Source organism: Solanum stenotomum, chromosome 1 (genome assembly GCF_019186545.1).
Source record: "Solanum stenotomum isolate F172 chromosome 1, ASM1918654v1, whole genome shotgun sequence".
NCBI lineage: Eukaryota > Viridiplantae > Streptophyta > Magnoliopsida > Solanales > Solanaceae > Solanum > Solanum stenotomum.
Window position 1 is genome coordinate 50,905,747 of NC_064282.1, and position 14,261 is coordinate 50,920,007.

At 29.1% G+C, this 14,261-nt stretch overlaps 1 protein-coding gene across 1 annotated transcript in view; it reads right to left on the minus strand.

The window, feature by feature from the left end:
• Positions 1-13,463, minus strand: part of LOC125854016 (uncharacterized) — a 57,525-nt gene extending 44,062 nt beyond the window's left edge. The window contains exons 1-4 of the mRNA XM_049533677.1: positions 13,404-13,463; positions 11,824-11,910; positions 6,466-6,570; positions 2,133-2,222 (exon numbers count right to left, since the gene is read on the minus strand). Of these exons, the coding sequence (XP_049389634.1) occupies positions 2,133-2,222; positions 6,466-6,570; positions 11,824-11,910; positions 13,404-13,463 (342 nt within the window). The remainder of the gene's footprint in view (positions 1-2,132; positions 2,223-6,465; positions 6,571-11,823; positions 11,911-13,403) is intronic.
• Positions 13,464-14,261: the final 798 nt, after the last annotated feature.

Sequence of the window (14,261 nt, forward strand, 5' to 3'; positions counted from 1 at the left end):
GTACAATACAAGCTAGAAGTTAAAGAAGGGAACTTATATATAACACATGTTTTTGCATAGACATTCTTGGGGATACAAAAATATTCAAGATTCTTTTCATCCATTGTCTTGATATGATAATCATTTTTATGAATATCATCAAAAATCAACAAGTTTCTTCGAAACTTAGGACTTCGAAACTTAGGAGAAAATATAACATTATCTATGATGACTTTATCTCTCCTAGGCAAAAGTATAATGGTTTTTCTCAAGCCCTCTATCATATTAGTATTATCAAAAATCATGGTACGCTGATAATGTGTTATTAAAGAAGAAGAGGAAGAAGAAGAGGAAGAGGAGGAGGAACAAGTTCAATCAACTTTACAACAAATTTTAATATTTTTTATCTTGCTAATATGAACAATAATATTAGGACAAAAAGAGTACTATAAGTTTTTCGAAACCAAATTGTTAGTCTTAAAATGGTAAAACCAAACTTTAAATATAATGTACATTACAATAAAAAGTCAGAATTCAATAGTTTTCATAAATAACCTAAGAAAGATAACTTTCAAAAATATTCAGTTGACTAATTAATACAATAACAATATTTCTAAGAAAGATTTCCACTGTGTGCCTCAGGTATGAGCTCAAAATCCCAAAGGTAAAGAAAAGACTGCATTGGAGCACTTAATGTAGCATTTCCTGATTTGACACGTGTTGCATCATCTCCCAAGTTCACTTGTTGATGCCCATATAAATCTTCATTTCCTCTTTTTCTCTTTTTTTCTGGCCATAAAAAAATTACAAAATTATAAAAATCAACTAAGGCAAAGATAATGAACGTGAAAACAACAACAATAATATCAATATATATAGTAACTAGCTTACCAATGTTGGAAGGGATGTCACGTTCAGATAAGTAGTTAGCTTCTCCCCGACTTTTAATGTATACCCCCTTATAAGATTTAGTACATGTTCCAACTACATAATTTGTGATCAACTTTTTACCGCGCACATGTGCTTTACGTCTCGGTGTCACCTGCAAATTAAATCATTGATGACAATGTATAAAAGAATTAATCTCATTATGTATTCTAATATAATGTTTTTGAGCTAACCTGTGATGTTTCTTCATTTTCTCTTGATTTCTTTGTTATTTCAGGAACTTCCCCATATACAACAAATTTATACACTTCTATCAAAGATCGAAACTTTTTGTTTGTCTCCAAATGAAGGTAGACCTGTTTATCAATAATTATTAAATGCTTATTTTTTCACAATCTCATCAAAAAAAAAATACATAATCGATTTTGTTGACACGGAAACATGCAGATTATTCAAAAGGAAACTTACATAATCTATTATTAAGCCACCTGGACGAGAAATATTATTGATGATCCAATTTTTCCTTCTTTGTTCAAATGTATGTGTATGCATGTAATGCATATTTTTTGGTACAATCTCATTCTGCAACCAAAACAATATCTATGGAATTCAAATTTATCCAATATCCATTCTCAAAAGGTAATTATCTAGACAAAGTGGGGAGTATCAACATTTTGTCATCAAGTGGTACACAAGCTATTGGAGCATCAATATTTTATATTCTAAAAGATCAACACAATACGATGAAGTGTCTTTCTTCTACTTCTATCTAGAAGGCTATGTCATGCCTAAAACTGTTTCCGACGTATTTGTATAGTTAATTTTGAATGAAACTCTAGAATTCGCTTACTAGATGACCTTTATAAGTATTATATATATATATATATATATACACACACACATCCACTTCTTTGGACTATTTTTTGTTGAGCTAAGGGTTTATCAGAAACAACAACTCTACCTCAAAGGTAATAATAAGGTTTGTGTACATTTTATTTTTCTCATACCCCATTTCGTCGGATTACACTAGGTTTGCTTATTATTATTATTATTATTATTATTATTACTATTATTGACATGACATATTTAAATACTGTTGTGATACAGATCATATCTTTTAACTTTAGAGAAGAACATTTTTCTTGTTTTCAAAAAACAATTAGCATTAAAATTTTGTTTAGGTATTCATCAAAAGATTTTTGTATATGTATTAAAAGGAACAAAAACAAACAACTTATAATTGGAGGAAATTTTCCAAAGCGAACCTGCAAAACATCAATGTTTGCTTTATCCAGTGCAATAAAAGATATCGGAACGTCCATTAATGTTGCATCCTCATCACCATCAACTCGGTACTGCTTATCCATATTCTAGTCGAAAGTATAAAAATAATAATTAGATATTTTTCAAAATTAAAAATTGTGTGGAGTAATTGAGAAGACTTTCAAAAATAATTAAAATTGCTCGCTTGCTAGGAATTTACACACACACGCACATGCACATGCACACAAATTATATATATATATAGACACACACACATACTTCTTTGGACTATTTTTTGTTGAGCTAAGGGTTTGTCAAAAACAACTCTACCTCAAAGGTAATGATAAGGTTTGTGTACACTTTATTCTTCTCATACCCTATTTTGTCGGATTACAGTAGGTTTCTTGTTGTTTATTACTATTATTATTGACATGACATATTTAAATATTGTTGTGATACAGATCATATCTTTTAACTTTAGAGTAGAACATTTTTCTTGTTTTCAGAAAACAATTAGCATTAAAATTTTGTTTAGGTATTCATCAAAAGATTTTCATATATTTATTAAAAGGAACAAAAAAACAACTTATCATTGGAGGAAATTTTCCAAAGCGAACCTGCAAAAAATCAGTGTTTGCTTTTTTCAGTGCAATAAAAGATATCGGAACGTCCATTAATGTTGCATCCTCATCACCATCATCTCGATACTGCTTATCCATATTCTAGTCGAAAGTATGAAAAAAATAATTAGATATTTTGTAAAATGAAAAATTGTGTGGAGTAATTGAGAAGGCTTTCAAAAAAAGATCAAAATTACTCGCTTGCTAGGAATTTACACACAAATATGCACACGAACACAATCCATGTTATGCATTTTTTAACAAGATNAAATTGTGTGGAGTAATTGAGAAGACTTTCAACAAAAGATCAAAATTACTCGCTTGCTAGGAATTTACACACAAATATGCACACGAACACAATCCATGTTATGCATTTTTTAACAAGATCAATGATGGTTGTGGTTATACATCTCTTAAGATTCCATAAATAATTGGATGTGAGATGAAAAGTTTCATCCTAAATTAGAATTTTATTCTATCTAAATTAATATTTTTGGTGAAAACTAATTTTAAAAGATTTTATTTCTAAGGAAATTGTTAAATTGAGAGATGTACAATCATAAGCAGTCTTATATTTTAGCATTCAAACCTTATTACATCATCTTAATACAAAGATGTTTATTCAAAGATTCATGCACAACTTATCATTCAGGTACACATTCAGATTTTGACATCTTATATATAATCATAAAATTGAAATGAGACTTTAAACTTGTTAGAGAACTTCTAATACTACTACTATTACTATTATTTATATGTATTTAAATTACTATTGTACTTTTATTATTATTTATGTCACTATAGCTCGATTAGTTTAGTTTAAATAGAGAAATGAGAATTCACATAGCCAATTTTAATTTTTTTGGATTGAGATATAGTTAAATGTTGTTGTTGTTTTTGTTGTTATGCGACTTACATTTTTTAGCTTGAGATTTTTTTTATCATTCTTCCATAAGATAACTAAGATTTAAAAAGTTATTACTGAACAGATCAAAAGATTTAGATATATGTCTTAATAGAAAAAAAAACTAAATACATTATAATAAGTATGTTAAACAGTAAAGGATTTTTCAAAGCTTACCAATGAGACACCAGTTTGTGGTGCAATAGAAGATATAGGAGCGGCCATTATTGCATCTATACGATCAACTTTGAGGTGCATATCCATTTTCTAGTAGAACATATGAAATAAAAAAGTTATTACCAAATAGATCAAAAGATTTGTGTACATGTCTTAATTGAAAAAAACTAAACACCTTATAATAAGTATGTTAAACAATAGAGAAAAATTTCAAAGCTTACCAATGAGACACCAGTTTGTGGTGCAATAGAAGATATGGGAATAGCCATTATTGCACCTCTACGATCAACTTTGTAGTGCTTATCCATTCTCTAGTAGAAAATATGAAANCTTAATTGAAAAAAACTAAACACCTTATAATAAGTATGTTAAACAATAGAGAAAAATTTCAAAGCTTACCAATGAGACACCAGTTTGTGGTGCAATAGAAGATATGGGAATAGCCATTATTGCACCTCTACGATCAACTTTGTAGTGCTTATCCATTCTCTAGTAGAAAATATGAAATTAATAAAAGTTCTAGAATATCACAAAAGATAAAGAAATAGATGTTTTTCCGTAAGTCTTATGATTTCAATAACAAGTGCAATGATTTTCTTGAGAAACTCAAACTTCTTAGTAACTTTTCTAGCATCTTCACATAAAAAGAAAATTTTACTTTATGTTCTTGTAAAGAAATTATAGTTTCAATGGTCACATAAACTAATTTATATTTTAATATATTTATCTATAACATAGTTTGAGGGGAGTAATAATAGTAAGTCAAGTGCTCTATGTTAATTCAAAGTTTGTTCAACTTTCATCAAAATTTATCATGTTTAGTTAGTAGGCGTTTAGACATGCAGCTTCCTTTTGTAATTTTAATCATTAGATGAAAATAAGCATTTGGATAAGTGATTTCATCTCGTGATTTTAAATTATGAGATGAAATATCAAATTCTCCAAAATGCTTGATTTGAGAATTTCATATCATGATTTCACATTTTTCAAATACAAATATTGACCCACAAATTTATGTTTTGTATATAAAAAATAATGATATAACTACATAATGTTTTGCGAGAATACCAAAGGACTAATGAAATAATTACAAAATGTGAACATGATGATATAGTTACTAATTTTATTGACCATGGTCAATTTTATTAAAGAGTACTTGAACAAAATTAAAGTCTACTACAACTCATTATTAATGTTACCTTTTCATTGAACAAAATAAAGTTCGATCAATAAATATTATATCTTTTTTAGAATAACTTTTTTATAGTGTATTGTTCTGTTGTCATGAACTTTTGCTTGTTTGGTATGATTGTAAAAATAAATAATTGGGGTAGTTTTGATGTAGAAACAAAGTTTGAACTTGATTTCATATTATCATTTCATCTCACATGGTTGTTTATTAATCTAGTATTTATCATAAGTGGTGAGTTTAATCAAGGGTAGATGTTTGATTTCCTTGATAACCTCATGAGTTTTGTACCGAGGTCATACCACAGTAATTTTCTAAGTCATGCATGGTTTAAATTTAAAAAAAATATATTTATATATTTTTAATACTTGAAAAAAAATTCACTCTCAAAAATAAAAACTTTCTTCATGCATCATAGACATTAATTCTGTAATAATTATTAATTGTGTTTTGAATTTTTCCTTTGTATATTTTAGGAAACTCATAATCCCTATTGGTTTAGAAGACCTTTCATCCAAATAGATTTGGAAAAGAAATATATTGTCCTTCTAGGATTTGGAGAACCTTTTTCTTATAGGTTTGGGACAATTGGAATTTTATGTATAGAGATATTGTTGGGGATTATAAAGCATAGTACACGACACAATCTAGTCCCAAAGGCTTGAGAGGATTGTAAGGAAAACACTTCTTCTTTTCTTTCATAGTGGAAAACTCCTTTTCTTTCTTCTTAGAGGATTAGGCCTAGCCGAACCTCGTTAAATCCTTGTATTATTTTGTCTTCTCTATTTTTTGTTTGTGATTGTGTGCTAGTTAATCCACGATATTCTCACAACAATAAATAATGTTATATGGATTAAAATTATCTTGAAAAACCTATCATTTTTACATGAATGTAGGACTTAACTAAGAAAAGGCACAATTGGAGAATAGAATTTAGACTTATAAAATAACCTTAAAAAGTATTGTTTAAAATATTATTAATCACAATTTATATGACACACTTTTTTTTAATTAGTTTAAAAAAGATAACATATCTCCTTATTTTGCAAATGTTTGATTAGACTATTTACCTTTTACCATGTTGGTTCCCTTATTTAAAAAAATATTCATAAAGGTACTCTTATATTTAAAACTTCATATTTTTAGGGATGATTTTGGAACATACATATCAAAGCCTTTCCATATTTGTTTCTAGTGAAACTACATCACATAAATTTAAACGGAAAGAGTATGTATTTAACTTATTGTTAGATGTATGACATATTTAAATGATGTTGTTGTGATACAAGCCATATGTTTTAGATATAGAGAAGAATATTGTTCTTTATTTCATCACACAATTAACTTTACAAGTTATTCAAGAATCCATCAAAATATTTTTGTACCTGACTTGAAAGAAAATAAACTAAAAACTTTATAATTGGAGAAACTTTTAAAAATCTTACCTCTAAAACATCAGCTTTTGATTCATCATGTGTGATAAAATATATTGGAACTTCAATTAATATTGCATCCTTATCATCACCAGCTTTACGTTGCTTATCCATATTCTAGAAGAAAATATGAAAAATTTAGTTAGATATTTAGTAAAACAAAAAATTGTGTAAAATAATGGAGAAGGTTTTCTAAAAGTAATAAAAATTTCTCACTTGCTACTAATTTGTGTGTATGTATCAAGTAACATTTTAAGAACATAATCTAAGTGATAGAATACCCAAAATATAAAATAAAACGATGAATGTTCATCAATCTTATGCACTTTGTAAGAAGATCAATGATGGTTGTGGTCATGCATCTATAAAGATTACTAAATTCATTGGTTATGTGATAAATAGTTTCATCCTATTGGAACATGTAGCTCGTCTCCTGCTTTGACTACGATTCCTAATCTACCTAGTAATCCTAGGGACAAGGGATAGCTATTTAGTGTAGTTAAGTCTCCTAGTTAGATACAATTTGTATTACTACTTTTTCTAGAAAACACAAATCTCTCCATTTCTTTGAGGACAAAATCTTTTTGGCTATATTGATGGCAGTACCGTCTGCCCAACACCTCATATTGCAAGAAAAGATGGCGAGCAAGGTGTTGTTAATCTAGAATATCTTTGATGGATCAAACAAGATCAGTTAATTATGAGTCTCATCATCTCGTCTCACTCTGAAAAAACGATTCCAATAATGATTGGACTATCCACATAAGAGGTTGCTTGGAATGCTCTTGCAGCTGTTTTCTTGTCTCCATCAAACAGCAGAATCCTGAACGTTCATATGCAACTTCAAAACTTAAAATGAGATGTTGTTCGCCGTCCGATTTATCTCCCTGATTAGAATATTTATATTTTTAAAGGTCTCTGGTGTGAATTAAAAGACATCATAACCACTCTTTTGGCTCGTCAAGAACCCATTACTTTTGGTGAATTGAAATCTTCTATTGAGCCATGAATTTATTCATGGTCAGGCCATATCGTCACTCTCAATGTCACCCTCACCTATGCCAGACTCGGCTGGAAATCCCTCTGTAAATTTCAGCCAGCGGTCCTCTCAAAACGAGTGTCAATAAAACCATAATAATTTTAAAGGACGCGGCCGTAACAATAGGGGCCGAGGCGGTAATCGTGGTGGAAGACAAGGATATCGAGGAGGCTCATCTACTGGAAATCCATGGCCCTCACTTGACTCTCACTGACGATGTCAAATATGTAATGGTGTGAACCATCTCGCACCAAATTGTTTCCAGCGATACAATCACACAATCAACCCGACCGCCTCAACATATTTGTCTGAACAGTCACCGCCTATCACTCATCAGAATTGGTATCTGGCTAGCGGCGCAACACATCACATCACCCTCGATCTTTCTAACTTGCATTATGTTGAGGATTATAAAGGAATGGATCGAGTTCACATTGGAAACGGACAAGGGCTTCCTATTCATCACACTGGTAATTCCCTATTTTCTCATCCTTTTTAAATCAATTGCGCTTAATAATATTCTTCATGTCCCTTCAATCACAAAACATCTACTCTTTGTTCAAAGATTTTCTTGAGATAATGACATTTTTTTTTATTTCATCCCTCTCATTTTCTTGTTGAGGATCGAGCATCACGCCTCTTATTTCAGGTCGGAGCGATGATGGACTCTTGTCACTCAATCTCCAACCATCCTACTCGAAATCATCCTCCAAGTCACCATCAACTTTCCTCTCAGCCAGGACATCATCTGCATGTTGGCATCTTCACCTAGGCCATCCCCACAAACAAGTGCTCTATCAAGTCTTACAAAAGTATAGTTTACCTTGTTCTAGTTTCAATTTTAATAAAATATGTAGTGCTTGTCAACTCGGCAAGTCACAAAAGTTACATCTTTCAATTTCAATTAATAAAAGCTCATCTATTTTACAACTCTTATTTGTTGATATTTGGGGTCCTGCTCCTCATTTATCTTCTGAAGGTCAAAATATTTTCTTGTCTTTGTTGATAAGTTTTCCAACTTTATCTAGGGATTTCCAATGAAGTTGAAATCGGAAGTTGCTTCCATTTTCCTCCAATTCAAGTTGCTTGTGGAAAATCACTCTAACACTAAGATTAATTCAATCCAATCAGATTGGGGTGGTGAATTTCGTGCTCTATCTCCCATCCTCTCTCAATCTGGTATCTCTCACCGAGTTTCTTGTCCTCACACTCATGAACAACAAGGCAAAGTTGAATGCAAACATCGTCATATAGTTGAAACGGGATTAATCCTCTTAGCTCACAGTTCTTCTCCTTCCTGTTACTAGCAATTCGCATTTGATGCAGCCGTTAATCTTATAATCGTCTTCCCTCCCCCTCGAACAACAACAAATCTCCATTTGAACTTGCATTCCATAGATCACCTGACTATACTCATCTAAAATCCTTTGGGTGCCTCTGCTTTCCTTACATTCGCCCCTATAATAAACATAAGTGTGACATTCATAGTGTGCCATGTGTATGTCTTGGGTACAGCCACGTAGGTGAGACTAGGGTTCTCTCTTATATATGAAATACGATTCATTAAGATTTAATATTACTCAATCAAGTCTCAATCATTTAGTGTGTATCATTTTATGTTGGAATCTAATCAGTCACACCTTAACCATCAAGTGTATTTTTTAACGATACACTCATTTGATAAGTAGGAATGACTAAGATTTATAACATCGTCTAATATAATTAACATATCTATTCAAAGATTTCTTAAAAGATAACAATTCACCAATTTCATTTATTCACTGTCATCATTTTTCACAATTATCAACAACCACAATAAATTACCCACAACTACCATTCTTAATGACCACCATATCAAATCATTATAATCAGCTAACACCACCAACACCTACTATTTACAGTTATTATTGATACCAACCATGAGTAGAACAAAAATCATTGAACCTTATCAGCAATCACCATCATAAGTCACAACTATATATTGTAAATCACCATTTATCACCACAATCATTAGTTATCACTACTATCAACTGCCACGATAAACTACCCACAACTCCCATTCTTAAAAACCACCATACTAAATCATTACAATCAGCTAACACCACCAAAAACTACTATTTACAATTATTATTTACAATGACCATCATTAGAATTAAAATCATTGAACCTTACCGACAATTATCATCACAAGTCATAATTCTATATTGTCAACCACCATCATCTATCACCATAATCATTAGTTATCACTATTATCACATTATCAATCACCAACAAGCTACTACATTCAACTTCTACCACTATCACTATCAATAGCTACTATCGACAACACCATCATTAGTCAATACATCATCCTCAATTGACATACACCACCAATGCAGCTAGCCATCACAACCCTCTACCATCATATAACTTTTTAAAATTATTTTATTGATGTAGTATTAGATTAATTTTAGTTTTCTTACATTTAAGGTAAAATGACAGAAAATACACATTTACTATGACTGAATTTGCTCTAACACACTAAGACTTTCTGGCGGTCCTATGACCCCCATAATATTTTTTTCAAAGTGCTTATTTGACATTTATCGAGTGGGATAAATAAATTATAAGAAACAAATTATTTCGTTTGTACACATATGTTGATCAAAAGGTAAAAACAAAGGGGTTTGGTCATTATCACTCATTTACACTTTCTAGAAAAAGTAAAAATGGAGATCCCTTCATTTAGCCTTCAATTTTTCCTTAAAGAAACTAACTGACTTTTGAATGTAATCTCATGAATCTTTATATTCTTCCACAATTGAGTTTTGCCATATATATGAAAAGGATTCATTTAAATAATATTCAAGTGGGTACTAGGTCCTCCATAAAGTATGAGTATGTTAATACAAATTCGGTTATAGATTAGTGTCATTTTAGCCATTTTTTCTAAACTTTGTATTTATTAAATTTTAAATAACGAAATATTTTACATATTATATGTTCAAAATAAGTAGCCCTATTATTTAGTATTCAGATTTTAATACATCATCTTAATATTAAGTAGTTTATTAAGAGATTGTTAATGCACATCTTATCACTCAAATATACATTCAAATTTAGATATCGTGTATATAATCTTAAAACAAATAAGAGGTCTTAGACTTGTTAGAGAAATTCCCATACTACTACTATAATTATTACTATTATTTGTATGCATTAAACACTTTTTTATTCTTATTTTTATTTGTATGACTATGAAATGATTAATTTAGCTTAAATGGAGAAATGAAAATTCATATAATCAATTTCAACTTGTTTGGGATTAATGAAGAGTTAAATGTTGTTATTGTTAGACGATTCCGATGTTTTATCTTTACAAAGAAAATTCTTATCTTTCTTCCATTAGACAACTAACATTAAAAAAGAAAATTAATAAAATTATTTATTTATGTTGATGCTTGAAAATTTACTCTCTAAAAATAAAATTTTCCTTATAAAGTATAGCAATTAATTTTAGAGAAAAATTCAGAAATAGAAAAGATAATAGACATAGTAAGGTTCTATAGCTATAATTTCAGTAATTGTGTTACATAGCTATAGTATTGTTTGTTATGGAGACTGCAGTTTGTATATTTCGCTTGACCGTTTGTATATTTCGCTTGTGAATATACAAATAGGGTATGCATATATAAATTTAAAATTTATACATTTTGAAATTTTTCCGAATTTCGTTTTTATATTACGCTTGTCAATATACAAATATGATAATGTATTATGAATTTTTTTTAAACCGTATACAAATAGCTTGGGTAAGCATACACATATTCTCAATTTATACAATTAAAAGATAAATTATACAAATTCTGATTTTTTACAATCATAGACCGAAATATACAAATTCTGAATTTATATAATTGGGAAACAAAATAGCAAAGTTTCGTGAAACTGTAACCATGGATTAAAAATAGTTGCAGCTATAACTATATTACAGAATATACTTTAGATGTTTGTCATTTTGCATAAATTTTTCTTAATTTTATAATGGTGAATAATATTATATGGACGAAAGTTCTCTTGAAAGACCTATCATTTTTTTGCATTAATGAAGGACTTCACTAAAAAAACTGTAAATTTGGGGATTAGAATTTAGACTTATATTTATTTATATGAAACATTTAAATGTTGATATTGTTATACAATCCATACATTTTACCTCTAGAGAAGAACATTTTTCTTTCTTTCATAACACAATAACATTAAAAAATTGTTCAAGAGTCCACCAAAAGATTTTTATGCATATCTCAAAAGGACGAAAACTAACACCTTGTAATTGGATTTCTAAATCTTACCTCAACAACATCAACTTTTGATTCTTGAGGTTCAAGTAAAGATATGGGAACTTCCATCAATGTTGCATCTTCATCACCAACTTTGTACTGCTTATACATATCCAAGTTGCAAATATGAAAAAGTTAATTAAAATTTTTGTAAATTAAAAACTTGTATGAAGTGATGGAGAAGGTTTTTAAAAAAAAGATGTGAACTACAGACTTACTATGTTTTATGTAATATTTTAAGAAGTTAATCAAACTGATACAATACCAAAAAAAAACCCTAAGAAAAATAAGGTGTATACTTCAATAGTATACATTATGTAACAAGATCAATGATGGTTGTGGTCTTGCATCTCTTAAGTTTCACTAAAATCATTGAATGTGGGACAAAAAAATCATCCTAAATTCAATTTTCTTTCAAAAAAAAGTTAAATGTTTTTGGGTTAAATTAATTTTGAAAGCTTCTATTTTTAATTAAATTGTTAAAACATACTGCAAACACTATCGCATATTAAATTAATCCTCACCATAGTAACAATTATTTCTGCTGTAGTTTGGCCAAATCTAAGAGGATTGATCTCCTCTATTCTTACCTAGATTTACTACAAATTACATCCTTAAATTGGAAAAAAAGAAAAGAAATGACTTGATAAAACAGAAAAATCACGGAAAACTTAGATCTATCTGACTAGTGCTAGTGATAAATTTTTCAAACTGGAAAATTACTATGTTATTCACTGCAGTGATTTGTGAAATGACTCTATCTAGTTATTATTAATATAATTATCCTCTCTATCTAAAAACATGTATGCATTTTTTTAGAAAAGTTGAAGTATGAAAAAATCATTTGAGATAGTTTGGTCATGCCATAGGTTGAGACTATGGAAAGTAGAGGTATTAAATATTATAAGGAAGAAGATTTTCTATGAGGACTTATATTTTTTGTCATAATACACAACAGAGAAAAATATGTGTATGGGTGATATCTACTAGTAAGTATTAAGTAGTATTTATGTCTCATATGTTTGCATTAATAAAGATTTAATTTTAATCCATCATATATTAGCTATTAAATCTCTATGTTTTTAGGTTTGAACCTTAATTATTAAGTAAATCTTGTTATGATGCAACAATTTATTGGCTCTGGATAGATATAAATGATTAGATCTATAACAAAGTCTCCTATCATTAACATGTCTATTCAAAGGCTTTTGAAAATCTTATAGTTCATTAATTCAATCAATTCACTACTAACACCACACTCCATCTTTATTAATCATCATCATCATTGTTCACAATTATCAACTATTACCATCAACACAACTATCATCATCAACTACTATCACTATCAATCACTACAATCAACAATAAAATCTAACATCAAATATTTAACTTATTTTTATTTGTATGAATATTTATATGTTGTTGTTGTGAAATGATTAAATTGTTTTAGCTCTAGAGAAGAACATTCTTTTTCTTTCATAACACAATTATCATAAAAAAGTTGTTCAAGTATCTATCAAAAAATATTGTATATGGCTTATAAGGAAAAATATGAAGCACCTTATAAGTAGAGATGTTTTTCAAAAGCTTACCTCTAAATCATCCGTTAACATTGCATCCTCATCACCACAAACTTTGTGCTGGTTATCCATAGTCTAGTAGAAAATTAAAAACACGTAGAAAGATCTTTTATAAGATGGAAATATTTTGTGAAGTAATAGAAAAGGTTTTTAAAAAAGATGAAAACTTCTAGCTTGCTAGTATATTATATTTATGTGTCAAGTAATATCTTAAGAACTTAATCAAAGTGCTAGAATACCTACACAAAAAAAAGTCAAAGTAAAAGATGTTTGTCCAACAATTTATATATTCCGTAACAAGAATAATTATTGTTGTGGTCATGCATCTCAAACAATTTATAAGGTACATTGGATGTGTGATAAAAAAAATTAGTCTTTATCAAACTTTCTTTCGAAAAAAGTTACAAATTTTGGAAAAAATCAACTTTTAAAGTCTCTGTTTCTGAGAAAAAATTTGAAGGCGCCCACAACCTCTAGATCTATCACAATTTAAATTAATTTTCACCCATAACAATAATTATTTCTATTTTAATGGTCAAACCTAAGATAATAAATCTCATTTATCAGAACTTCCATTCTTGAAAAAAAAAATATGGTTAGGTAAAAAGAGGGAAAAAATATGAAAAGCTTAGATCCATCAAATAAAATCGAATTTAGATCTATTGTGATCACGCATCTCTCAAGATTCATTGGATTAGTGATCAAAAAATTCATCTCAAATTTAAATTTCTTTAAAAACAAATTATGAAATTTGGAGAAAATCAATTTAAAAAACTTCTCAGTCCAAGAAAATTGTTAAAAGTGGCTGCTACATTTAGATCTATATAACAAGTTAAATTTATTCACACCATATCAATAATTATTTCTTTT